Here is a 26,922-nt window from a genome sequence, read left to right as displayed (position 1 = left end):
TTATCTGAACTGGTGGTGGGAGCCACAGGAGGAGTAACGAGGGGTGTGTGTGTGTGTGTGTGTGTGTGTGTGTGTGTGTGTGTTTTGGGTAACAACAAAGATTGGGGGGAGAGAGAAGAGAAAGAGAGAGAGAACGAAAGAGCGCAAGAGCATGTTTTGCCTCGAAGGCAAGACTTGCAGCCAATCAGAGCGCTGGAGCCTCCCTCCGCGACTCCACTATTGAGTCTATAACCGGCTGGCCGGGCGGAGCTGGCGGCATTTGACTGTGGCTTGGGACGCGACGAGAGGCCGGCGATGGTCTAGGCGCCCCTCGGCCTCCCCTCCCCCGAGACCCTGCGGGCCCTCCCCTCGGCCTCCGGACGCACGCCCCCGCCTCGTCTCCTGCGCCTCCTCCGCGCTCCTGCCCGCTTCGGCTCGGCGGCCCAGGCCAGCCCCGGGACGCGCGGCGCCCGCCAGGATGAGTGGCTCCTTCGATCGCAAGCTCAGCAGCATCCTCACCGACATCTCCAGCTCGCTGGGCTGCCATGCGGGCTCCAAGGACTCGCCCACCCTGCCCGAGTCTTCGGTCACCGATCTGGGCTACTACAGCGCTCCCCAGCACGACTACTACTCGGGCCAGCCCTACGGCCAGACCGTGAACCCCTACACCTACCACCACCAGTTCAATCTCAACGGGCTTGCGGGCACGGGCGCTTACTCGCCCAAGTCGGAATATACCTACGGAGCCTCCTACCGGCAGTACGGGGCGTACCGGGAGCAGCCGCTGCCCGCCCAGGATCCAGGTGAGAGCTTGGAGGGTTCCCCTAGGGAGAGAAAGGCGGGGAATTGAAGCCCAAATCTAGGGAAGCGTCGAGGGCAAAAAAAAAAAGAAGGTGCTGTCTAAAGTTAGACAGGGTGGGCTAGCTGAGCCCGAGAGGGGACAGATGACCTTTCAGTCCCTTCGCTGTGCGCCCCAGGTCTCGGTGAAGATGGGGCCAGCTAGGGGAGGAAGGAGAAGAGGGGTGTGAGGGGACCTCCGAATCGAGGTGCTTTCGCGGGCACATCAGGTGGCAGGGGCTTGGAGTTAGGCAGCGGGGACTGGAAGCTCCAGGAACCCTTTGGATATGGGTCGGGGAGAGGGGGGAATGGTAAGGGGGACATGGAGAAAGACAGACACACAGATACACAGACAGACACGCACACACACCGGGAAAGCAGAGACTGAGAAGTGGAAAAGTGAAAAAAAGAGAAAGGTGGAGAAAGAGCAAAAGAGAAATGTGGGGAGACAAAGTGAGAGAAAGGAACAGAGGAAAGGCCAAGAAAAAAAGAGAAGGAAGGAGAAAGGAAGGAAGGAAGGGGGAGTCTGTACTATGCTTGCAACTTTTCTGAGAATCTAAAACGATTCCAAAATAAAAAAAGTTTAAAAAAAAGAAAAAGGAAGGAGGGGAGAACGGAGGGAAAGAGCGAGAGAGGTGACCGAGGGCAAGGTGGGGCGAGAAGGGGGCGGCCTGCAGGCGGGTGGCGGGGAGCCGCGAGGCTGGGAGGCGAGCCGGGAAGGCGTCGGAGCGAAGCCTCGGCGGTCCTCGCCCGGGTGGCGGGCGCCGGGGACGGCGCTCTGGGGGCCGGGCGCCGAGCTGCGGGCTGGGGCGGGGGCTGGGGGGACGCGTCGTGGGCGGCCGCCGGGTCCGGGTCCCCGTCCGGCTCGGTCGCGGGCGGCGGAGCGCGCAGCCGGGCGGCCGGGAGGCTGGGGCGGCCCGCGGGGCCCCGGAGGGCGCAGGGGGCGCAGGCCCAGGCTGAGCCGCCCCCCCGCCCCCGGCCCGGTGCGTTGCCCGCAGTATCCGTGAAGGAGGAGCCGGAAGCCGAGGTGCGCATGGTGAACGGGAAGCCCAAGAAGGTCCGAAAGCCGCGCACCATCTACTCCAGCTACCAGCTGGCCGCCCTGCAGCGCCGCTTCCAGAAGGCCCAGTATCTGGCGCTGCCCGAGCGCGCTGAGCTGGCCGCGCAGCTGGGCCTCACGCAGACACAGGTCAGTGCGGGGCCGGCGACGGCCGCTGGGGCTCGGGGCGAGAGCGGGGCGGGGGGGGGGGGGCGGCGCGCGGGACCCCGGGGCTCCCCAGGCGCCGCCGAACCTGGCTCACCTTCGAAAGCCCCTGCAGGCCCTAGAAACCCTTTGCCTGTAGAGGGAAGGCCACCCCTCCCCCATGCCAAGTCTCAACTGCTGTCGGAAGTTTCTGCATTAAAACGTGTACAGGCGTGCATATTTGTGAACCTGTGCAACTGTGTGTGTCTGCCACAAGGAGAGGTATCCTCCCCTTACTCCAGACTCCCTAGCTCCTGCGCTTCTCCGCAGCGCTTGTCCCTCACTTAACAGGAGTCCACATCGCTCTCCCCCGCCACTAGGCCAGGCGCGTGTGTACATACACGTGTGTGTGCGTGTATATTTGCACACATGCTAATGGGTTTGTGTACATGTGGGAATGGTCGCATAAGGAGAGTGACCTTTCAAAGGTCATTGTGTTTATAGATGGAGGGACACGTGTACGTGGCTGTGCACACTGGTGAGCTCGTGTACAAAAATGTACACTTCTACCAAAACTCCACATTCATGCTCAGCGCCCGAATGCTTCACCCCTTCCTCTGCCCCAGGCCAGGAAGGGAGATTCCCCAACAAGGGGGGAGAGGAACTCAAAGGTGAGCTCCACCCCTCCCCCCAGCCAGTTCCTAGAGCCCCCAGCAGCCTGTCCCTGCTCAGGCGAGGAGTGGCTGGTGGACGCCTGGCTCCCTACAGGTGTTGACAGGCGGGCCTGGGTTGCTGCGTGGGGCCCGGTCCGCTGGGAATCTGGGTCACCCAGTGAGGAGCTGATTCATTGTTTGTACCAGTCATGGGGTGGGGAGCAGCAGGGGGAGGGGGAGATACCCCAAGGGAAATTTGGGGAATCATGGCTCACCTGCTCCTGAGTCCCCAGGTCACCCCCAGGAGCCAGCTCCAGAGCGCTCACGGGTGCTCACGTTCATGGGGCATTTACCTGGGTGCCTCTGTGCGTGTGTGTATCTTCATAATCTGGTGTCTGAGTGTGATGCTGTGAGTGGGCACATTCCTGCACATGGAGATGCTTATGTGGGTGTGTGTTTGTCTCTGTGGATCTATGCGCCTCTGCTTATGAGTTTCTAATGTGAACAAAATGCCACGAACTGCCCATCCCCCACCTCATGGGCTGTCTTTTATTGAGTGCTTACTATATACCAGGTGACCTTAAGTTCTTTATCCGTCCAAGCTTATTTGAGCCTCATGATGACCCTATGAAGTAGGGGCTGTCAGCATCCCCATTTTGCAGATGGGGAAGGCAAGAACCAGAGAGGTTAAGTAACTTGCCCAAGGTCACACGCTTAGCAAGCGGCAGAACGGACTTTGGACCCAGGCAGTGGAATGTTCCTCACTGCGTTCTATCCCAGATAGAAGAAAGATGCTGGCCCTGGGTCAGACACCTGGGTTTTGCCTGGGTCTTGTGTGTAACGTGGGGTGCTGGACTTGTCTTCTCTAGGCTGGGTCTCCTTGGGGTTTTCACTAAGCATCCTGAGAGGCTAACTCACTCCCCCTTTGCTGCACGCCCTCCCACGCAGGTGAAGATTTGGTTCCAGAACCGCCGCTCCAAATTCAAGAAGCTCTACAAGAACGGGGAGGTGCCCCTGGAGCATAGCCCCAACAACAGTGATTCCATGGCCTGCAACTCACCGCCGTCCCCCGCCCTCTGGGACACCTCCTCCCACTCCACTCCGGCCCCTGCCCGAAGTCAGCTGCCCCCGCCGCTCCCGTACAGCGCCTCCCCGAGCTATCTGGACGACCCCACCAACTCCTGGTACCACGCACAGAACCTGAGTGGACCCCACTTACAGCAGCAGCCGCCTCAGCCGGCCGCCCTGCATCACGCCTCTCCCGGGCCCCCGCCCAACCCTGGGGCTGTGTACTGAGCCCCCACCTGGCCTGAGCCTCCCACGAAGGACCCGGGACCAGGCAGAAGGCGTCTCCGTCCTAGCCGACACTCAGGAATCATCGAGGAGCACAGGGGGGACAAGGCACCTCTTTCCCCCTTCCCTTGCCCCTTCCTCCAGGGACCCAAGAGCTTCCAGATGAAATTTGCATGGACCAAGGATGTCCCCTGAACCTCCCTCCCCCTGCCTAGGCACTGGGGTCTCCCTCCAGATGTTGGGGCACTCCACTCCAGCTGGGACAGCCGTTCCCCTCCTGCTCCAGGAGCCTGGATTGGCTTTCAATGGCCCATCGCCTTCCAGCTTCTAAAACTTAGTGCTCGCTCCGCAGACTGGAGACCTTGGGGACCAGGGAGACTGCGAAGCATTTGCAAGTCAGGCCTGGGCCGGGGCACCAGCCACCATGGATGCCAGGTCAGGCCTGGTCCCTCCTAAGCCACCTGTGGCTCCCCACTTCCTGAGCATCCCCTCTGCCAAAAAGACATTGGACATCGTGACCAGGACTCAGGGTGGGGACGTCAGGCAGCCCCCAGCCCGCACTTCTAGCCCTCATTTCAGATTTGAGGGTTAAACCAAAGAACCCCCCCCCCCCCGCCAAGTGAGGGAATCGTTTAATATCTGTGGCTTTAGAGGGAAGAACTCAAGGAGCCATCTCTCTCCTCTCTCCCCCTCTGATGGGAGAGGGCCGGTGGGTCTCAGGTGTCTTTCCTAAGGACCCATTTCTTCTTTCGTGTACAGGACTTGGCACAACTTTGGTTTTAAAAGCTGTTGAAAACTAGGAAAACAAAGGGCATTGTTACCAGATAGGACCAGTCTCCCCTGCATGGGCACCTCTGCTCTGCCCCACCCCCACCCACCTCTTCCTCTCCTCCAGTAAGTTGGCAGTTTGGGTGCCAAACCCCAAATCTCCAAGGAAACGTGCCAGGCAAGACAAACCCCAAAACATCCCCTTTCCGGTGACTTTGGAAACAGATTGCTCCCGCAGATGGAGAATGGCGGGTGAGGTGCACGGGGAGAGGGGAGGGCGACAGCTCCTTGCCTTTAGTGCCTTTAGGGGCGAGGGGGTGGCTGTCTGGAGGGCTGGTAGCGCCGCCCCTCCTTGGCCCAGATTCCCCCCAGAGCTAACCTTCCTCCACCCTGATGTGGTCAAACATTGAAGAAAAGGGGAGGTGGAAGACTAGCTATATATATAGTATGTATTTTTTTTTTAAAGAGCAACAGAGAGAAGCAGCCTCCTCCCTACTGTGGTTTCCTATTTATGTGGCCCTTTCCTCCTGGATGTACCTGCCTGTGCGTTGTGAGCAGAGAGAAACAGGGATGTGGGCTCCGGCTGGGTTTGGGTTTGGTGGGATGTGCGGGAGCAAGGAGAGACGAGGTAGATCTCAGAGTCGCACCCGAGGGGGGCAGGAACGAAGCCGACTCCTCCCAGCCTTCTCATTTCTGCTTTCTTACTGGATCCATCTTTATATATAACGTTAATAAAAAAGAAGAAAATAACCACTGAGCTCTTTGAACTGGAGGCTGGAGGCTGGAGGCAGACAGCTCTTGGGGAGGGCCTGGGAGTTGGGGAAGGTGCTGGACGCAGAGAGGCCTCTGAGCCTCCAGGGGCTCGTGGGGGACTCAGAGCCCTGAGGATCCACTGCTGGGACTCTGGGCTCCAGGGCTGGGCTGGGCCTGGCCCCTGGTGGCAGGTGCTCCTGACCCTGTGGCTGCCCCCGACTTGGGCAGGTCTGGGTGGGTGGGAGGCTCCCAGCCGTGGCCTCCTTGACTCCACTCTGCTTGGCGGCTTGGCGTTCCCTGCCAGGCAGCTGCCTGCCGCCGCCGCCAGGTCACCTCAGGGCTGCTCTTTGATCTTGGGCTCACACGCAGACATGCTTGCACACGCGTGTAAACCCCCAGCCTCCACACCCAGGCACTCCCCAGTCCCTCACTCTCTGGTCTGTCCCTTCCAGCTTGGGGTGAGGGTGGGGCCTCAGGCAGGGGGAACACCACTGCCCCCCCAGCTGGCAGGGACCCCAGCCCATGCTGGGGAAACAAGCGGGACGAGGGAAGCAAACAGACGGAGGGGGTTCTGTGTTTCCCTTCTCAGGCTCAGCCCTGACTCCGAGCCCTCTTGCTACTGCCCCCCGCCCCCAGCCCGCCCTGCGGCCCACCGCCTGGGCCAGCATTGCTGCCACCTCTCCCCTTCTAGCTGCTCACCTCCAAGACTGAAGCCAGGGAGCTGGAGGTACTAGAATGAAGGGAGGGGTGTGAGTGACACATGTTGGTGCAGCTGGGAGACAGTGTGAATGCATGCACACGCTTGTGAGCTACCTTTCTCCCATATACACACGTACTGAGACACAGGGCGACATCTCTCCCTCTTCACACCTACATGGACTCCCACTTGAGCCAGACACACACACACACACACACACACACACACCTGAGACCCCCAACACACAGGTGCACAAACACACATCCGTCACATCACCCCAGAGTTATGCACAGGTACGCGCCCGCGCACACAACGAGCCCGAGGCAGCTCCCCGTACTGGAAAAAGTCTTGGATTGAGAATCAGCAACACCACCCAGCAGCCGAGGTGACCCAGCTCAGCCTGAAACCTCCCTGTGAGGCCCTCAGTTTCCTCATCTGTCAAATGGGGACAGCGAGCCCCACCCTTTGGCCTCTGGGGCTATTGCCAGGCACCAAGGCCAATACAAATGAGAAGTCAGAAGGAAGGGTCTCTCAGGCTCACCCGAGGACCTGGGTAGACCGCAGTCCCGGGCACCTGGCCTGGGGGTTCCCCGGGCTGGGCTCCAGAAGGGCAGGGAGTCCCCGCCCAGCCCCCCTGCACCCCTCTCCCCCTCTCAGGAGGCCGGCCTTCCCTCCCCCAGGCCTGAGGGAGGCGGAAGGGAGGAGGGCCTTCCGCCCACGGACGCCAGCCGGGCTGGCAAAGGGTTAAGTGGTAGCTGCCAGGCGGGGCTGCGCTGAGCAGTTTGGTTTGAGGGCTGCGTGCAGGCAGGAGCAGCGAGGCGGCAGCCGGGCAGACTTGCTGGAGACACTGCATTTTATTAGGGCTGGGCTGCCAGCAAAGGGAGGGAGAGGGAAAAAAAAAGGGCAGAAAGAGAGAGGAAGGAAGGAGGAGGCTGGGCAGGCAGGCTGGCGGGCGGGCTGCTGCGGGATGAAAGGCTGTTGTAAGCTCCCTAATTCCTCCCTGCTCATCCCTGCTCTGTCAGGCTGGATTAACTGCCCCGGTGACCTCCTGCGGGGGGTCAGCCCCACCCCTGAGCTCCCCTTCCTCCTCTCCTCACCTCGGGGGGCCACTCAGCTCGCCCTCCTCACTGGCCCTGGGCAGGGGGCGCAGAGAAAGGGCTTGGGTGGGGGACCTGGCAGGGTGCCAGGGTGGGGCCGCTGAGCCCATCTTTTGCCAGGTGCTTGCCTCGTGACAAGCTTGGGGGAAGCGGTGGGGCGGGGGGCGCTGCATAGGGAACCCCAGTCTGCCCTGGGGTCACTGTTCTCCAAACCTCAGGAACAGCTGACGATCGCTACAGTCCTACTCTGTGCCAGGCATTTGGCATGGGACCCTCCCAACTCTGTGCCAGGCATTTGGCGGGGAGGTGGGTGATAGGGTACCCATTCTTCAGATGGGGAAATTGAGGCTCAGAGAGGTTCAGTCTCTGTCAAGGTCACATAACTAGTATGTGGCGATGCTGGGATTTGCACCCGGGTCTGTCTGGAGACTGGGTGCTCTTAATGGGCTTTTCTGCCGCTCAGTTTACTAAGGCGCCCCAGGGCAGAGCGTCAGGGAGCTGGAGCCTGCCGCCGCCGCCGCCGCCACTCCACCCACCCCAGCCCGCCAGCCCTCCTCCCCAGGCTCTTCCCTGGAGGAGAAGTGGAGGGGGGGAGGGGCTGGTCCGAGGAAAAGCTTAATGCTGTGGTCAGGAATGTGGTGCTGGAGTCAGCTGACCTGAACTGAATCCTGCCTCCACCACTTCACAGGCTGGGTGATCTTGGACAAGTCACTTTAACCTCCTAAGCCTCAGTTTCCCCATCTGTAATGTGGGGATAATGCTACCTGCCTACCTAGTAGGGTTGTTGAGAGGATTAAATAGGATAATGTGAGTAAAAGGCTTAACAAACAAGGTACCCAGCACATGGGGAGCACTGCTCAGGTAATGGGAGTTGCTGTTGACGAGGGTGGATGGTGAGGATGGTGATGGGGGTGGGGAGAAGGGGCTGAGTCCCCACCTTGCTTCCTGCCCCCAATTCAGACCCGAGCCGCTGGCTACCCTTGACCCAGCCATCTCGAAGAGGAGTCAGTGCGCTCCCCAGAGGAGTAAATCAGCCAGTATTTATTGCCAGTTCCGGGAGCTGGTAAACGGATGCCCGGAGTCTGGGGAAGGGAGGCACACACCTGCTCCGGGCCGGAAGCGGGGCCAGCCGTGGAGGGGCCCCTGCAGACCTGACATGGTCCGGGAGGACCGGAGGGGCTGTCAGGGAAAGGGCAGGGCCGTGGGTGGGAAGGAGTCCTTCCAAGGCTCCATGGAAGAGGTAGCATTTGAATTATGCCCTGAAAGAAGGATGACAGCCTGATAGGCAGAGCTGAGGCCTGGAAACATACTCCTTGGAGCAGCAGCTATGGAAGAATGGAAGAACTCCCCTTCCAGGACTCAGGGTGGAGAGGAAGAAGGCTCAGGGGAGAGCTCCAGGCTGGGGAGAGGGCTGCTGAAGGAAGGGGCGGCCGGGATCCAGAAAGTCCCTAAGCCCTTCTCCGGATGCTGGGCTCAGAGAAGGGCAGGGTCTGGCAGTTCCCAGCCCCTCGGATGTGCTGGTAGCGGCCCTGACACCGTGAACTTGGGGAAAGGAAGCTCCTTGCCCCCCTTCGGAGAGGAGACACCCCTGGCCCTTCTCTATCCCTATCCCCGACGCCCCTCCCTTCACGGGGTCCTGGGCAGGGATCCTAGAGCTCTCACGCCCGTTCAGCCTGCTTACACCATTCACCTCGGCAACACACCATCACTACCACTTGCTCCCCAGTCTAGGGGAGCCCCCAGACCTCAGTGCGGAAGGGGGTTCTGAACAGCTGAGATAGGACCCCTAGTGTGCAACCTCCTAGCCCCTAGGTGAGGGTTGGCAAAGGCAGGCTGAATGAGTTGCAGCCTCGGAGGGGATGGAAGAGGAGGGGAGGGGAGGCAGAGGGGAGAACAGAGAGGGGAGGAGAACGGAGGGGGGAGGAGAAGGGGGCGCCTGCTGCCAGCACCCTGGCCTCTGTTTTTCCAGCTTTAATTGCAGCGTTAATCACCTTAATAAGCTGTTTACCAGCCACCCAGCAGCCTGAGACTGGGAGACTTAGCAGTCAGAAAGTGCTTGGAGATGAGTTTCCTGCAGCCCCAAGGGAAGGGGAGGCAGCGCTGACTGGGGGACCCTGGGCGGGGGGTGGGGGGGCTTGGGGCAGAGGGGGCAGGTGAGGGCTGGTGGAGAAGGCTGAGGCCAGGGGGTCCAGAAGGCCAGCCTCCAGCTCTTCGTAGAGGCCCAGGCCCCTTCCACAGAAGCCCTGGAGTCAGCTCCTTGGGCTAACCTTTTCTGACACCCAGCCTGGGCCCCTGGCACCCCGCCTTTCTCCTTTGTCAGGACCGACAGGGTGACTTCCCAGGCCCCAGTTCCCAGTTCTGTGGAGGCATCTGTGCATCTCGCCGGCATGGACACCGTAAATATTTTGTCCACCCTGGGCTGGAGGACAAGCGGATGTCTTTATACCAAGGTCCCTGGGGGCAGAGCTGGGAGAGGATCTGAAGCGGGGGAGGGCCCGGGGGGGCGAGGGCAGGGACTTGGGCATGTTCCCCGGAACGGGACGCACCCCCCCTCCGATGCCCAGCACAGGCAGGATGCCCAGTGAGCATTTGGGGGGGGGCCTCACACAAACCCTCTCGGCTATGGTTCCTGCTCCCAGCAGATGAGGGTGAGCCTAAGGGGGAATGATACCTGTCCCCGTCTTTCAGCTCCTGGGGGTTCAATGAGGGGGAAGCCCAACACCCAACTGCTGCTCCCCAGCCAGCGCAGGAGCTGATGGGGATTGTACACCCCCCCACCCCCCCGCACATCATCTCCTCAAATTGTTGGGAAGCAGCCCCAGAGAGACCATGTGACTTGCCCAAGGTCACACAGCAAAATGCGGGGCAGTGCTACAGAGTGCCCGTGGGGGCTCCCCTGCCCATAAGCCGGCCACAGCTGGACAGGCACTACTAAGTGGGCTCTGAAACCCTGGCCTCCAGACTGCAGAACCAAGAATGTTCTCTGGACAACAAGTGGGTCAGAACTAATGATCTGAGCAACCACCTCCCAGGGGCTGCGATGGGTCCAGTCCACTGGCTGGTGAATTTTGGAAGCTCCTGCTGGGGGTGGGGGTGGGGGGGAGTATGGAATTGGCCTGTTGGGCCCCTTGGAGTCCTGAAAAGTTCGGAGGCCCTGGAAGCACTTGGGAAGAGTGTGGAGTCCGGGGGCTGGTCTGCCCAAGGTTGGCAGTCTGAGAGAAGAGGGGCTTAGGGGCGCAAGGCAGCCAGGATAAGCACCCTAGGAGGAGGCAGACCTGGGGAGGGGGCTGACAGGGGTGGGGGGGGCAGAGCCCAGAGGCTCAAACTTCTTGGTTGTCTCCTGGGGCAAATTGGAGCAGGATTGGAGATGTCTGCTGAGTAAGCAGGGCATGGAAACTCCACACCCTGGAAGATTAGCTGGTATGGGGGAGGGGGTGTCCTCCCACTCTGGGGAAGTTCACCTTGAACCTGGCAAAAGGCAACAGTGTGCCTTTCCCTGTGCCCTGAGACCTGGCCACGTCATGCGACGCGTGTGGCACTGTCCCACACCCACCCCTGGGGCCAGGCAGGTCTGCCCCAGCTCAAGAATCACCCATGGGGGAGGTGGGGGGAAAGAGACATACCCTTGGCTAAGGGAGGGTAGGGAGGAAGCTGAGGAAAACAAGAGGCCAGAGGGAGTAGGAGGCTGGCTGGTAAGGAAGGAAAGCAAGAGAAAATTGCTTCCAAGCACAGACTCAGATCCTCCCAAGATCTGGGCAAGGAAGATGCTGAGTATCTCCTGTGCACCAACCATTTGCCGGGAGTTTTCACGGGCATTGTCTCATTTGATCTTCTCAACTGCATGGAAAAGTTAGTGTACTTTTTATTCCATTTCACGGTGAGATCATTGAGGCTCAGAGAGGTTGAGTAGCTTCCCCTAAAGTCTCCCAGTGAACTTGAAACAGAGTCCAGCCTTCTGAATCCCTGGTCTGTGGGCTTCTTACCACCCCGTGGCCTCCAAGAGTGAAATGGAGAGAAGGAGTGTGGGGGGCCAGGCTTGACCTTTCTCCTTGTTCTCAGACCTGCCCTGTGACCCTAGAGACACCAGGATTGTCATTCCGTAAACTAGGACACACACGTCCAAACAGGCACATGTATGCACACTCCTGAGCTCAAACCCTGGTCTGGACACTTACTAGCTGTGTAACTTCAGGTAAGTCACTGAGCCTCCCTTTCCATCATCTATAAAATGGAGCTAATCACACCTATCTTGCAGGGCTGCTGAGGAAATGAGATAATACATATAAAAGGCTTAGCACGTAGCTTGGCACCATGTTGGGAGCTCAACAAACTATACTATTAGTTTTCAATGGAACCAGCCTGTGTGCAGCTAAGACCCTCCTCAGTTGGCCTAGAGAGTTCTAGGCACCCTCAGTGGGCCCAAAGCTGACCTGTTCCTTCTCTGAGTGGGACAGAGCTCTCGTACTGAGAAATTGCTTTCTCGATTCCTATCTAAGTCGGCCATGCTTCAGATGTAATGGAAGGATGGCCACCAAGGACAGAGCCATGGGCTGGGCCGAGTGCCAACAGAAGGGAAAAGGGCAGGGGTTAATACTTTTCAGTTACTAATCAGCTAAAGAGCTGCTCTCCCCACCTATATACTTACAGTACTGTATTATTTTGTATTTACATTGTAACAGGAATATTTTCCCTTATTTATTGCTAGAGAACAGCTACTGATGTCTTATATATATCTTGAATCCAGCCACTATACCAAAATGTTCTTAATTCTGCTTTTTCCCCCCTAGAATCTGTCGAGTTTTCTAGGTATACAATCAAATATCAGTAAAAAGGAATGGTTTTTCCTGTGCTTCTTAGCTTAGTGGAAGGAATTCTGGGATTATAGGAAGAGTAACTTTTCATGAATGCAGAAGTCAGCGGCCTCACGTGCCTCTGCATTAGCTCTGAGGCAAGCAGCTGCTGGATGGTCTCACCTCTTTAGGTACCTCCTCCCCTGGGGTTCCTAGAGGGCTGGGAACTGGAGTTCTGGGGTTCCTAGAAGCATAACCAGACACCCTCACCCTGCCAGCCACCTGCACAACTTCCTTCCCTCTTCTCAAAGCAGCTTTGAAATGCAGCCCACCACCCATGTTGCTGGGTTTCTGGGGAAGACAACTAGACTAGGGTTCTGCTCACAGGTGGAGATCAACAGAGGAACAGGGGTGCTTGGGCAAGATCTCTTCTGGACAGAGAAGGTTTTTCTGGTCAGAGATAGTGATGATAATTAATCCTTGCTGAATCCTTACTCTATTATAGTACCTTTTGTGGGGTACTTGTGGGGTGTAGTCTGCACCACAACTCTGTGAAGACCATGCTATCATTATCTTAAATTTCCAGTTGAAGAAGGTGAGGTACAGAGAGGTTAGGAAACTTGCCCAAGGTCACAGAGTTGGATTTGAACTCAGGCCTTGGTTCTTTATTATTTTGTGTTCCTGGAGATGGAACTGTCCTCTTCACCATTGCATGGCAAGCTGGTGACTCAGAGGAGAATTTAGGTGGGTGGGGGAAGAGGGACGATTTTGGCACCAAATTGGTATGGCCAAGGTGAAAACATAAGTTACCATATCCCCTGGCATGCTTGGTATATTTCACAACATACCAAGGAGACACTCTCCCCGTCTCCATGACCTTCTGAGATAGTTTGATCATTATCCCCACTGCATCAGTGAGGAAATGAAGACCCAGGAAGGTAAAGTGACTGGCCCAAAGCCTTTGAGCTATATGTCTGCATTCCAGAGACTTCATGAAGTCTCCCCAGAGGAGACAAATTCTATTTTTCAAGGAGCCAGGAGGAATAAGTCTTATTGCGCAGATGGGGCTGCCAAGGGGCTGGGAGTGGGAGGGATCCGAAGTCAGGGATGAGTCCCAAGGCAGATTCAGGCTTTGGAAAGGGAGGTTGGAGGACTTGAGGAGGTCACAAGGAATGGAAGAAGCCTGCATTGGTGGATCCAGCTGATCCCCCTGGGCTTGGGGAATGTGACAGGAGCCCAGCAGAGGCATGTCAGGAGGCTCCTGCAGTCTGGCTTCCCCCAGGATCTGTTGGAGCAAAGAATTCCCGGTGGCTCCGGGGCTGGGAGGAGGAGTTTGCAACAGGCCCCAGCTTGCAGAGACCGAGAAAGCAAGTGCTGGGTCCAGCCCTAGGGGAGTGGCCTAGTGGCGCTGTAGCCAGCATGGTGGGCAGTGGGAGGGGTGGGACCTGCGCAAGAGTCACGTGCCCTCATCTACACTCAGCCCTTGGCCCACCACCCCAAAGAGAATGTGCGCACCAGGGTTGGGAGAGGGGCGGTCAGGCAGAGGAAGGAACCACGGAGTGGGGGAGCCCCCAGTCTGAGAGCGGAGGCCCTGTTCTCCGGCAACCCAGGCTGAGGGCGGAAGTACGAGTCCTGAAGGGTCAGGCAAAACGGGACGGAGAAGGTGATCGTGGGAGTGGGCTTCTCAGCTGAGGGGATTCCTGAGCATAGGGGGAAAGAATGATGCCCCCCAGGGAACCTCATGATCTCAGTTGGATAATTTGATGCCCTGCTCCCAGCCTCATGATTCAGCCTGTATGTTCTTCATTAGCTTGAAGTGGAGAGGATAAGAGAGTGGGGGCCACAGACCAGAGGGGAATTCCTCATGCTGGCCAAAGGGTCTTTCTTCCATCTGACCCCAAATTCAATTGAACTCTAAAGGGGATGGTTCAGACGAAGCTGAGAGGAATATATTCCACATATATTCCATAGAGAGTGGCACCCTCCCCTGGAAATGAAGTAATCTCTCCATTTTTGGGCCAGAGAAGCTGAAGGCCTGGCATTGTGAGGCGTTGAATCAGAATCCTTGATGTTTGGAGGAAGCTTGGGGCCAACTCCTTTCCCTTCCTGGGCTGGCCAGACATGTCCCCCAGGATGCCAATGGGGCTGAGTACCTTAGAGTCATCAAGCTATGGGGTTGGAAAGAGCTGCTGAATACATCTATTCTGATGAGGGGAGCAAAGCCCTGTACTCAGGAGCGTCCAGTCTGATGGGAGACAGGCTCTGCCTTACAAAGCTCCAGACTTGGGGCACCTGGGTGGCTCAGTCGTTAAGCATCTGCCTTCGACTCAGGTCATGGTCCCAGAGTCCTGGGATCGAGCCCCGCATCGGGCTCCCTGCTCAGTGGGAAGCCTGCTTCTCCCTCTCCTACTCCCCCTGCTTGTGTTCCCTCTCTCGCTGTGTCTCTCTCTGTCAAAAAAATAAATAAAATCTTTAAAAACAAAAAATAAAGCTCCAGACTGGAGTGGAAAGACACATTTAAACCGCTACACACACACACACACACACACACACACAGAGGATTTGGCAAGAGACAGGATCTGAGCTTCAGAGAGGGTATGTAACTTGCCCAAGGTCACAGCAAGTATTAGTGGAGCACAGATCCCCTTCCTCCCTCCTTGTTGCTGGAATTGCCCTCAGGGCTGGGAAGCAGTGGGGGATCCGTGGGGATCTCAGAGAGGACCCTGTTTGGGTTCCTGTGCCTTGGCTGGACCCGACGGCCTTGTCTGGGTGCCATGGGCTGTGGCAGGAAGGGCTAGCACAGATGCTCTTGCTGGTAGAGCTCAGAGAAAGAAGGAGGCAAGGCTTCAGGGAACAAAGAAAATAAAGTCATAATAAAATTACTGGGTTTCTGTGGCCATTCAGTCTCCCTCCCTCCCCAGCTGCTCACCAGGGAAATACTCCCTGAAAATAGGAGACAGAGCTAGGACAAAGGGCCAGAGTGAGAGGAGGTGGGAGAAGAGAGAGAGAGAGAGCGAGAGCGAGAGCGAGAGCAAGCGAGCGAGAGAGAGAGAGCCGTCCTCACTCCACACACACAACCCCCAGGGAAGCTAGTCTGTGTGTTCCTGGGTATGTTTCTCTCTGCTTCTGTGTATGTTTAAGTCCCCGTGCCTCCTCCTGGCTCATCCCCGTGTGTTGTCCTTCTCTCCGTGAATGCACAACCCGTGAGTGTGCGTGTCCGTGTACCATCATGGTGGGGCTTCGTGCGCAGGCTCTCACGTGCCAGTGTGTGGCTCTGACAACCTCGTGTGTGTCGCTGTGTGTCTGCCTGCCCGTGTGTGCACCTTCTCCAGTGGAAATGTGTGTGCACTTGGGGAGTCCCTGCGCCTGGGTCCCCGCATCTGCTCGGCTCTGTGCCTTGTCTGGGGCTGTTGTATTTTGAGGATGGGGGTGGAAAGGTCCTTAATTCCCCCTTCTGAACCCATCTGAGCTGGCCAGGAAAGGGGGAGAGGCGGCCACTTTTCCCTCTCTAGGCTAGTCGTCACCCTGGGGCTCAGTGGCTCCCCCAGGGTCCGACAGCCGGGCTCCTCAGAGAAGGGGTGGGGCAAGGGCTGGCTAGAGAGAAACCAGAGCTGGAGGCCCTCCTCTTCACCCCTCCTTGGGATGGGAGAAACAAGAAGGGAGGGCATGAAAGAGAAATACTTTGGGGGTCAGAGAATTTTTCTTTTCCACCATAGCTGCAAAAATATTACTCACCTCCTAGAAGAGGGGCTCCCAGGTAAAGGGGGACCTTAGTCCCTTGAAAACCAGCTGTCTGTGGGCAGGGTTCAGAGGAGTCTTTGCGGAGGCCTGAAGCCACCCCCACCCCTCTGTCTCAGCTCCCCACTCCTCCCTTCTACCTCTAGTCCCCCCATCCCACCCCCTCTGAGGCCACAGGAGTCCTGGCCAGGAAAGGGTTATCCAGGTAAATGGGGGTGGGAAACACCTGTGGGATGCTTTTCTAAAGGGAGAGGCTTCAGTGGTCCTGAGGACAGAGAGCTGAGAGGATATTTGCCGCCCCCCCACACACAAGAATGGAAAGAATTGAGTTGAGACTCCAGCAGAACTAGCAAGGCTTAATGGGGGAGGAGGGAGAATGGGTGCATCATCTCCTCCTTGGAAGCAAGAAATCAGTGTAGCCTTCTCTCTGGCCTTTCCCCTCTCTACCCACATCCCTTACACTTTCTGCGGAAGTCCTGCATCTCCAAGACCCCGTCTACACAGGCCTCCGCTACCCGGATAACATTCCATTGACTCTGGATCCCATCCCAGAGGCAAGTTCAGGCATCCAAACTCCGATGAGGTTTGGAGCTGAGTAATCAGCTGCTAGCGCTAAGCAGACATTTTGTCCAGGGGACAGCCAGCTCCCCACCCCCACCTTGCACAGCAGATTTGGGGATGGGGGAGGGTGGGTCTGTCACTCCGTGTCTTCCCAGCCCCCTCCCACCACTGCCTTCTCCCACTTCCCACCTGCAAGTAATTTGGCCAATGGGAGGGCAGTTAAGATTGCAGTGTGGAATCCCTCTAGATCTGTGTGCATTTGGTGGGGAGGGGCTACCTCCTCCCGCCCCCCCCCAGACCCTGTGCACCCTTTTCCTCTTCGCGGCAGCAAATTACTTGTAATTATCTCACATTGAAAACCTTCAGGAGCTGCTCCCAAAATTGCTTTAATTGAATTAATTGAATCTCATTTTGTTGGGGGAGAGAATGGGGGGCCTGTCTTAAAATAGCATATGGAGAGAGGGGAGGGAAGCCCCAAGTCAGCTTTTCCCCTTGGCTGAGACCCTTGTAGGTGAGAGAGTGTGTCCTGGCCTCCTTCCCATTCTCCAGTCTCAGCTGATTTTATTTATTTATTTATTTATTTATTTATTTATTTATTTAAAGATTTTATTTATTTATTTGAGAGAGAGAATGAGAGACAGAGAGCATGAGAGGGAGGAGGGTCAGAGGGAGAAGCAGACTCCCTGCCGAGCAGGGAGCCCAATGCGGAACTCGATCCCGGGACTCCAGGATCATGACCTGAGCCGAAGGCAGTCGCTTAACCAACTGAGCCACCCAGGCGCCCCGTCTCAGCTGATTTTAGATGCCCTTCTGCATTTAGGACCTCTCCTGTGCCCTGCTTTCGAATGGTGGTGACAAGGAATGCGCGTAGGTCTCCAGCCTCCAGCCCCATTCCTCCTCCCTACCCTCGGGAGGCAGAGAGGTGAGAGGTGAATGGATGGTGGCGGCAGTATGCACTCCCCCTGGCCGTGACCCCTTCTCCCCGATAATCACCCAGCAGCCAAATGCCATTTGTGAAGCGAGTCCTATGTTCCAGGCACCGTGTCAAGCCCGTTACAAGCACTATCCCACTTCGTGATCACAGCGACACTGTGAAGCAGGTCCTATTAGCATTCCCATCTTGGGGGCGGGAGGGAGGAAAACCAGGCTCACAGAGAGGTTAAGTAACTCGCCAAAAGTCACACAGCAGAGCTGGATGCTTTGCAGGCCCAAACTGCCATTCTTAACCATTCGATTTTTGTCCCCGCTCCATTATTGACCTGATTTTCCCAGAGGGGAATCTTCGTGGGGAACCCCAGGGTTCCCCTTCTACAGCTCAGATGGCTTGAGAGAGGTGATGGGGCACATCCCCCCCCCCCACCCCGGGGTTTCAAGTCCATCCTCACCCAGGAGCCCAGGGAGGTTGGACCAACTCCCAAGTGGAAAGGACTCTGGTTTCCCCTGGAAAGGTCGGGTGGATGGGGGCAGGGAAGGGTGGGGGGGAGCTGGCCTCTGGCTGGGAGAGTAATTATACTCCTTCTGCTACTTAACTTTACAACCTGGGCTGTTGTTTTAACGATGCGACTCGTGTTGGGCTGTCCAATTAATCTCGCCTTTGGAGGCTTTCCGAGATGGGGCGGTAGATCTTATCTTGGGTCTGTGGAAAGAGGAGTGCAACCTGCAGTGGGAGGAACAGCCTCCCTGAGGGCCTGTGGCCTCCACGAAGCCCCAGGGGAGGGACCTGGGGCTGGGCCCTGAGAGCCTATGGAGCTGTGGCCTAGGGGCAGGGGAAAGCCCAGAGGAAGAGGGGGTGTTTTTGCTCTTGGCACCATCACTCCTCACTGCTCTGATCTTGGCTTTGGCCCACTCCATGCCTCTTGCCATCCCCAGGATAACCCTCCAGGTGTATTGTGGCGAGTGGGGGTGGCCGCTGACCCAGAAGGGGCCTAGGAGGGGCTGACGGCAGGCCCATTCTCCCCAGACTGGGGGTTCCACTGACTTTGTACCCCTTCTACTCTACAGAGACCCCAATGTGGGCCTGTCTCGGGCCAGGGGGATTGGCTCGAAGTGTCTGCTTGGGCTTTTCCAACTAAGGCAGCCCCCCGGTTCTCAGTGCTTGGGAACAGGTTTAGGCAGTGACTGGGAAGATGACTCGGGAAGTTTTTGCCTGGAATTGGAGGCCCCTCCCCCGATCCCTTGGGCCAAAGCTGGGCTGGATTCCCTGAATAGTTCACAGCCCTGTTCCTGGGCCTCTCTGCCACTGGGTGCTGTGTGTGTGGTGGCGTGTAGAGGCCACGAATCTACCGCTGGGTCCAGGCCCAGGTGAAACCCCTGACTTATGCCAGCACTAGTTCTTCTATCGTGGCCCTTGCCACACAAGGGGCTGGTCGTCCAGCTGGCTCCCCCATGTGCCCCAGTCACCCGGTGTCTCCGGGATCTAACACGGAGCAGAGGCTTCACACATGTTTGTTGGATGGAGGAGAAGTCCAGCTCCTTCTGGGATTTTCTTCTCCTCCCCCTTCCCTTGCTTGGCTGGGGCCTCTCCAGCCCAAGGAGCACACTGGGAGGACTGGACTGGCTCAGTGGGCATGTCATCTTTCCAAGTGAGCAGGGACCGGAAGATGGAGCCCCAGGGGGACTCCTGTCCCTGGCTCCCTCCAGAACTGGGCCAGCACAGAATTTGCAGGTGAAGACCACTTAGACTTTGGTCCTTTGCAGTATTGGCATCTTCCAGTTTTATACTGGAGTGTATGAAAATGGTCATTAGAACATTCCAGAGCTACAACCGCGAAGCTAGTTAGTTGTAGAGGCAAAACTTGTATCCTGTCCTCTAGCTCAGTGCTGGAAGTGTCTAATGGGAGGAGAGAGAGAGAGAGAGAGAAAGAGAGAGAGATGAGCAACCAACCCCCACCCCTAGAAGTCAGGAAACAAACAGACTCACAGCCAGGGCCCAGGTTTTTGTACAGATTTAATCTCCAAAAGCTCCTGGTGTGGATTATAAATAGGAGCAATTCCTTTGGACAGAGACAGCTGTGAGGAGCTGAACTGCCAGCCCACCCTCCCTATTTGGGGGTGTCTTTACTTACACTCATCCAGAGAGTCTGTCTGCCCTCCCATTCTCCCCAGACTGTTACCCTACAGGCTCCCAAGAGGGTGTGCATATGGAGTTATTAGGTACTAAGGGTGGGAAAGGAGGGGATAGGCTCTTAATAAATACCCGTTGAATTACAAGGATAATTGGATGTGTTATCTACCATAACTGAATAGACATGGGAAGAAGAAGGCTTTTTTAGGAGAAGAGCATGAGTTACCCACAGGTCCACAAACTCCACATTTTCGGCATCTCTTCCACTCACAAGATGGTGAGGAGGTGTATCAGTCATGGGGATAATGGGCCAACCACCAGGGAAAATCGGTGAGGGGGGACCCGATGGTCCTCATCGTGAAGACAGAGGATGCCCACTTCACTTCTGCTTTTGCTCGTAACAGGGTTGGGTGAGGCCCAAGGCACACAGAGAGGAAAAAATACTCAAGTGTTTCTTTGTTTTGCCTCCAGGCCGTGGTAGACTGCAGTCCAGGGAAGGGGTGGGAAGTCAGCCGATAACTCTCCCTCCAGAGCCCCTGATCAGCTGGAGGGAACGGGTCCAGTCCACGGTCATGGTGGGGCCGGTGGTTAAGACCAAAGTCCTGATTAGGCAGTTTGGGTTACAGGGCAAGGGAGAGAGGACTCCACCTCATCCTTGTTCTCCTCTAACTTCTTGTCCACTTGACAAAATCCATCTGGAGCTGGTTTCCTCTGGGACCAGAAGGGGTGCAGGTGGGCTGGGTCCTGGGCTTTGTGGAGGACAGGAGCCTGACCTACCCTTCCCGGGACTCACATCATCTGAGATGGAGCCAGGACATCTGGGGAGTGATGCTGATACCAGGCTCCAAAGCTGTTGCCATAGCCACCGGTGGGCAGGGCCCCTGCCTTGGGCAGATCCCAGAGGGATGGAAGGGGCGGGGAGCAGGGAGACAAGGAGGGGGCTCTCCCAGGCAAGTCCCCTTCCTGTCCTCCAGAGTTCTGCTTCAGGAGCTTCTTGTATTTGGAGCGTTTGTTCTGAAACCAGATCTTTACCTTTGGAGAGAAGAAGGGAAAGAAGGGAAGATGAGGAGGAGTATGTGTGTGGGAGGCGGTGAGCCAGGGAAAGGGACTCAACAGTGGTGGGTGCAGTCCTGGGAGTGGAGCAGAGGTTGGGGACATACTGCAGTCCTCCAGAGTCCCTGAAGTTGCTGGGGGTCCTGCCCCTGAGCTAGTATCCAGTTTGCCAGGTCTGGGTGCCCTCGTCCTCTACCTGCATCTGCCTCCCTCACCCCAACACACCTTTTAACACATTCCCCCAACACCTAACTGAGGGCCGGCTCTTAACACGCCCTGGAGAACTGCGACAACAGGGCTAGGGGACTCCTGGGGCACCCCCTGGGGAAGGGGGTGAGTTCCCAGAGAACACATCTAGGGAAGGCTAGCTGCAGGAAGGACGGGACGGGCCTCACCTGGGTCTGGGTGAGGCCGAGCTGCGCGGCCAGCTGGGCCCTCTCGGGCAGCGCCAGGTACTGTGTGTGCTGGAAACGCTGGTTCAGGTGCTGCAGTTGCAGACTCGAGTAGATGGTCCTCGGCTTGCGGAGCTTCTTGGTCGGGGCCTGCAGGCGCAGCTCCGAGGGCTCCGGGGACAGCGGCGGCTTCTCCGAGTCTGGGGGGCAAACACAAGGCGGTGTGTGCGGGAAGGTGAGAGGGTCGGGCGGCCGCTTCAGGAGCTCATTTGCATCTCGTTTGCATGCAGGCCTCGGACGGGCCAATAGCGCAGGTGTCTACCTCCGCTCCACGCCCCCTTCCGACCCCACGCCCCCTGTGCGCCAGGTGGAACAAGAAACGGTTCTTGCCCTCAGGGAGCTCCCACTCTTACGGGTCCTGTGACCCTAGGAAGGGAGCGCCACGGGCCGGAGCGAGGGTACAGGTGGCGCCAGGAGCGGGAGGTCAGAGTTCAGGCGGGTGCGGTGGCGCCATTTTGGGGTGGGGCGGGGCCGAAAGGCTCGGTCGTGGGCTGGGCTGAGGCCTAGAGCGGACGGGGGCAGGGCATTCCAGGCGGAGGGAACTCCAGAGCAATGCTCAGAGGCCCCAGACAGTGTTTGCGTGGCAGCCTCCCCGCTGCCAGAGGAGGGGTGGGTCAGAGGGGCCCGGCCAAGCGGGCCTTGAAGGCCAGGATGCGCACCCGCCTCTCCCCAGCATCAGAGTATGGAAAGGGCCCCCAGGGTTTGCTATCCCCTATTGCAAGTCACAGCCCCTCCCCTGGGGCGCACCCTGCAGGAAAGGTGATCAGCTCTCCCCTCCCCCATGGCCGGCTGGCTGGGGCAGACGGTTTTCCGGGACCTAGAAGCCCGGTGGGATTGAGGCGGCCCCCTCCTGCGCCCCGCCACAATCACAGAAGGGTTCACCGTCCGCGGGGAAGGTGGCCCGGGTTCGGAAAGCACGCAGCGCCCGGCAGCGCAGGCGCTCGGGGCCGCTCCAGGATCGCGCTGCCATGCTGCCCCACGAGGTTTGGTCACCTCCTGCCCACAGGCCCAGCCACTCTAGGAATCTCGGCGGGGTAACAGTGGCCCTCGAATGCCGGGGGTGCAGGGCGAGGGGTCCTCTTCTTTCCGTCTGAGCAGCCCCAACCTGCGCCAATCTGTGGGGACACCCCGGGACCATTCCATTCGGGTGATAGGGCTGGGAGGACCAAGTGGCCGGAATGCCCCCGGGCTTAGGGCCACGTTTGCAGCTTTCCACGCGGGTCTGCCGGGCCGTCCCAGCCGAGAGAGCTTCGTGGCCCCGGTGCCCAGACGCAGCTGGTGTCCGCCCGCGTCCCGGACCCTCACCGCGCTCCTCCCTCCGGCCGTGCTCCCGCAGATGTGTGGTTCCCCGCGCTGGGCCGGCCACGGTGACCGGTTGCCTTCACCTCCCCCGCATCCCTACCCGGTGGCCCCGGGCGCTGCGGCTTCTCAGATCCACCCTCCTCGACCCCCGCCTCGGCCAATTCCCAGAAAAACCGTTGGGTTTCCGCTCCCGCCCGCGCCTGTCCGGCCTCCCCTGCTTCGACCCTACCGCTCGCAGCCCCAGGCCGGCCGCCGAGGGACCGACCCCCCGCGCCTCTCTGGCTTCGGGGAGTGCGCGGCTCAGGCGGGGACGCAGCGCCTGGGAGGCAGCGCGGGCTACTCAACTCCCCCAGCCCTCGGCGCCCTAGCTCTCCCGGGGGCGCCCCTTCAAGTTCCTTCCCCGACAGCTGCCTTTCCCCACACCCGCTGCGGCAAGTCGCGACTGGATCTGCCCCGGTCGGGATCATGGAGCCCAAAGGCCTCCCTCGAGGCGCCGGCGCCGCAGCCGTCCGCTCAGCGGGGTGGTTGTGCAGCTCGCTTGGAGCCAAACCTCTCCCTGAAGCAGGGGTGGACATGGGGTGGGGGCAAAAGGAGGATTCAAGCCCTCTCTTGCACCCCAATCATTCAATCTAGAATGCGCAAAGCCACCAGTTTCGGGAGAAAAATGCTACCATCTAGACTAAGCATGTGTATGGTTTTCGTTGGATCCGGGGAAATTCTGTAAAGAAAGGGAGCTCTCCACTCTCTCGTCGTTAGACCAAGCAGAGGGATGGCTAAGAGTGTGGAGGACAGGAAGGAAAATACTAACCCTATAAACAATTCTCTGAAGGACAAGCCTATCTTATTCCCACCCCCACTACACACACATACACACATATGTGCCGTGTACTAAAGGGAAGAGTCCAAGGGATTCTTTTGTAGAAACTAGATCATTTGTATAAAAAAAAACCCCAAACCAAACAAACACACAAACCTCCTCTCCCGACTGCTCCTCCTCTAACAAGGACAGACCCAGCAGCCTGGGAGAGGCAGCCCAGTTCTGGCACAGAAGGAGGTTAATTTTGGGGGCTCTGAGGAAATTCCCTAAAATCCTCTTTTCTGGCCTCATGCAGTGAAAGTCAATTTGCAAGGGCCAAGTGCCTGGAAAACAGGCACACACACCCTTTCTTTAGGCCTCAGTTTGCCCATCTGTACACCAAGGAGGTTGAGCTCCCAAGTCTTTAGGGTCACTTCTGGCTTGGATGATTTCTGAGCTCCTGTGTTGGAGTAAGGGAGAGAGATGTCTTGGTCCAGGCCGACTCCAGCAAAGCCACCCAGTGGATGTGCAGCCTTGGAAGAGACTGAGCTAAAGACAATTGTGGGGGCAATTAGGTGGGAGCAGGGAGGGCAGGGGACCTGAACTCTAATCTGGAGCTAGTACAGGTGGGTACGTATAGTGTGTTACAAGCGTTCTGCCCGTACCAGGCACAGGACCAGGAAGACAGGCTAGCTCCTTGGCCTCTTTGAGGCCTTCCAGTAAGCACTTTCTCAGGGGCTCCAAGTTGCTCCAGACAACGGGAACTGGGGCCTAACGCATCCCCCACAAAGGCAAGGGGTGGAGATGCTCCAGACAGCCTGCTCCTTCAGCAGGAAGGCCGAGGGAACCAGGATCTACAACTAGAGACTGCCGGACCCACCTGTGGCTACTTTCTTAGAACAAGGAGTGGTGGGGTCCTGGCCCCAGATTCTGCCAGGCCAGCCTCCAGTCTCTGTCAGGCACATTCAGGCGCCGGCCAAGGGAGAGGGGGAGGGGCCCCGAAGCAGCCCCCACTTCCACTGCCCTCCAGCTGTGACCTGACTTCCATTTGTCTGGCTTTGGCTTGAGCCCCACTTTCTGAGACAAGACAAACGGGGAGAGGCGACTTGGGGAAGGGAAGGAGGGCACGACGGAAAGAATACTGGGGCAGGGGCTAGGCACCCACACCCACATCTGGATTGTTTCAGTTTTCCGTTACACGTAGGTACACACAACCCCGCTGCTCCAGGGGGTGGGGTAGGGAGCTCTGCCCCCGGGCTTCACACAACTGCAAATCGAAACCAGGTCGTTCTTGAAAGGAGACCTAGATCAACTCGCCCCCGCCCCCCCCCCCCCCCCGTCTCCCGCCCCATCCCTTCGCCCTCCCCCCACCCCCAGATCCCGTGGAATCTGAGTAAGGTTTGAATCCCGCTAGCTGCGCCCAACCAGGCGAGGGCGAAGTTTAGGGACGCACAGGATCAGGACCCCAGAGGTGGGAAGAGCCGCGGTGGCCGGACTTACCTGCCTTCGGGTCCTGCTGAGAGGGCGCCGCCGGTTGCTGGCAGGACAGGTAGGAGTCTCCCGGGGTCGCCGGCGCAGTGTAGGAGTAGGACAGGAGGTGGCCATAAGGCCCAGAGTAGGGCAAATCGGAGGCGACTGCGGTTGCGGGGGACAGACCAAGCGGGTAGGTAGCCACTACCGATGGGACAGGGGCGATGTCCGGGAAGATGGCTTTGGAGGCGTCCCGGCCAGGGAAGGGGCAGGGCAAAGAGGTCATTGCGGCCGGGGCCGGGGCCGAAGGGCCTAGGCCATGGCCCGGCACGTAGTCCGCTCCCTCCGCCAACTCTCTTTTTTCCGAGCCTCGGGCGTTGGGACCGGATGAGCCCCCCAGCCAGCTTCCCGCACACTTAAGATTCCCCGGAAAGTGTCTCTCTGCGCCTCTTCCAGCGGAGAGCGCGCGCCTGGGAAAGGGGTTCCGAAGGGGTGCCCCCCATGGCTTTTCCCCTCCCCCCTAAATCCATGGGGCCCCCCCTCGTCTGGCTCTTGGGTTCGGTTCCCGGGACCCGACGGGGGCACCGCCCACTTGGACGCCGCGGATTGGCTGCTGCACGCGGTGACCTCACGGAGGCTGGAGCCGGCGCCCGCCCCCCCGGGGCAGCCCGCCGCAGGGAACTTCAGAACCGCGAGAGCAGAGGGGCGGTGCGCACGCTCCAGGCCCAGCCACCTCGGGGGCTTCTCCGAGAGGGCTGCTGGGGTGTCGTGGCGATTGGGCAGTCTGGGAACCGCGGTCTCAGTGGCAGAAACGCGAGGGAGCTAGCGGGGCCGGGACGGCCCAGGGCGAAGGGAGCAGGGCCGAGGCGGAGGCGCGGCGGCTGCGGGGGCTCCGGGCACCGCCTGTCGCGCTCTCCAGCTCTCGGGGATCCGCACCGCCGTTCTGATCCCGCCGCCACCGACCCGCAGGGGATTCGAGACCAGACCGCCAGCGCCGGCAGCTTATTCAGCTCGTCGGAATGCGCCGCTGCCGAGCGCCGGCAGTTTGTTGGTAAACAGACGCCGGGTCGGGGGAGGTGCCGCCCCGCGGCCAGCCTGTCCCGCACGCGCGCGCCACACACGCCCCCGCGGGGCGCCCTGGGCCTGACACGCCGCGACCGCCGCGACCGCGCCTCACCGCACCCCCACCCCCGTCCCGGCTTCCGCTTCCGGCAGGGGCCCAGGTGCGCGGGCGACACCGAGGCTCCCGCCGGCCCCCGAGGCCCCTGGAGGGATCCGCCATCCTGGCTTTGCCCGTGCGGCAGCCCGCCTTTCCGGGCGCCCTGGGAGGCTGAAGTCTTGCACGAACCGGGACAAAATCCGCCGAGTAGGAGGCGAGTCCTGTTCGATGACTATCGCGAGGGCGCAGGAAACACGGCGGGCCTGTCTTGGTGGCCGCGTTTTCCAGTCTGTGCAGGACCTGCCTCTGAACTTCGGTACCCGAGACCTTGACAGGCAGGTGTCCACGTATACGAGTTATCTATGGCCACAGGTAGACAACCACACGCAGGCTCCATTCAGATACAACAGAGATACAACGCAGGTGTCTATGCTGATGTTCACATTAGCATCCCTCCATGAACGGAGAGATCCATTAATGGATCTGCAAATACGGAGTGTAGGCTCTGATGTAAAGCACATCTATATGCCCAAAGATAAATAGCACTATCCCTGAAAAAACACGATACTTGTCTCTTACACAGACCCGCAACTATAACAAGTCAAACTGCCATTGTACACACTCAAAAATGCAGGAAATCCAAGCATATAAGCATTTAGGCAAGTGTATCCAACCTCTGAGTGATAACTGTCCACACACATCTAAGTTGTTTCATGTTAGTGGGAGAGACAGTTACATCCCCAAACCCACCAGTCCCCACAGATTCCCCAGCATACCCACCTATACATCTTTTCTCCCTTGAGTATGCAATTTATTTTTATTTTTTTATTTTATTTATTTGACAGAGAGAGACACAGCGAGAGAGGGAACACAAGCAGGGGGGAGTGGGAGAGGGAGAAGCAGGCCTCCCGCAGAGCAGGGAGCCCGATGTGGGGCTCGATCCCAGGACCCTGGGATCATGACCTGAGCCGAAGGCAGACGCTTAACGACTGAGCCACCCAGGTGCCCCTCCCTTGAGTATGCAACTCGGACTGGCATATTCATGTTTGCATACACGTATTTACTCCCACTATCAGGGCTCAGAGTGGAGGCAGCAATCTTAGAATTGGAGGGTAGGATTGGGGCGCCTGGGTGGCTCAGTTGGTTAAGTGACTGACTTCGGCTCGGGTCATGATCCCAGGGTCCTGGGACCGAGCCCCGCCTCGGGCTCCCTGCTCAGTGGGGAGCCTGCTTCTCCCTCTCCCACTCCCCCTGCTTGTGTTCCCTCTCTCCCTGTG

General features: G+C 58.5%; 2 protein-coding genes across 2 annotated transcripts; one reads left to right on the top strand and one right to left on the bottom strand.

Annotated features, from left to right (window-relative positions):
* Positions 1-457: 457 nt before the first annotated feature.
* Positions 458-3,948, top strand: DLX3 (distal-less homeobox 3). The gene is made up of 3 exons (XM_032428478.1): positions 458-782; positions 1,815-2,005; positions 3,601-3,948. The coding sequence occupies exons 1-3, from the start codon at positions 458-460 to the stop codon at positions 3,946-3,948; spliced, it is 864 nt and encodes a 287-aa protein (XP_032284369.1).
* A 16,254-nt stretch (positions 3,949-20,202) lies between these two features.
* DLX4 (distal-less homeobox 4) lies at positions 20,203-24,772 on the bottom strand. Its single transcript, XM_032428512.1, has 5 exons — positions 24,502-24,772; positions 24,059-24,072; positions 21,578-21,581; positions 20,862-21,058; positions 20,203-20,445 (listed from the first exon to the last, which is right to left on the bottom strand). Exons 1-5 carry the CDS (start codon positions 24,770-24,772, stop codon positions 20,203-20,205), a joined length of 729 nt encoding a protein of 242 aa, XP_032284403.1.
* Between the last annotated feature and the right edge of the window lie 2,150 nt (positions 24,773-26,922).

Source organism: Phoca vitulina, unplaced genomic scaffold (genome assembly GCF_004348235.1).
Source record: "Phoca vitulina isolate PV1807 unplaced genomic scaffold, GSC_HSeal_1.0 scaffold40, whole genome shotgun sequence".
NCBI classification, from domain to species: Eukaryota; Metazoa; Chordata; class Mammalia; order Carnivora; family Phocidae; genus Phoca; species Phoca vitulina.
This window is presented reverse-complemented; position numbering and strand designations above follow the sequence as displayed.

Excerpts from the sequence above, each read along its gene's own strand:
- DLX3 (XM_032428478.1), top strand. The coding sequence starts at position 458 with ATGAGTGGCTCCTTCGATCGCAAGCTCAGCAGCATCCTCACCGACATC. Across the intron at positions 783-1,814 it reads GCTGCCCGCCCAGGATCCAG|TATCCGTGAAGGAGGAGCCG; the intron begins GTGAGAGCTTGG and ends CGTTGCCCGCAG. Across the intron at positions 2,006-3,600 it reads TGGGCCTCACGCAGACACAG|GTGAAGATTTGGTTCCAGAA; the intron begins GTCAGTGCGGGG and ends CCTCCCACGCAG.
- DLX4 (XM_032428512.1), bottom strand. The coding sequence starts at position 24,772 with ATGACCTCTTTGCCCTGCCCCTTCCCTGGCCGGGACGCCTCCAAAGCC. Across the intron at positions 20,446-20,861 it reads TCGGCCTCACCCAGACCCAG|GTAAAGATCTGGTTTCAGAA; the intron begins GTGAGGCCCGTC and ends TTCTCTCCAAAG.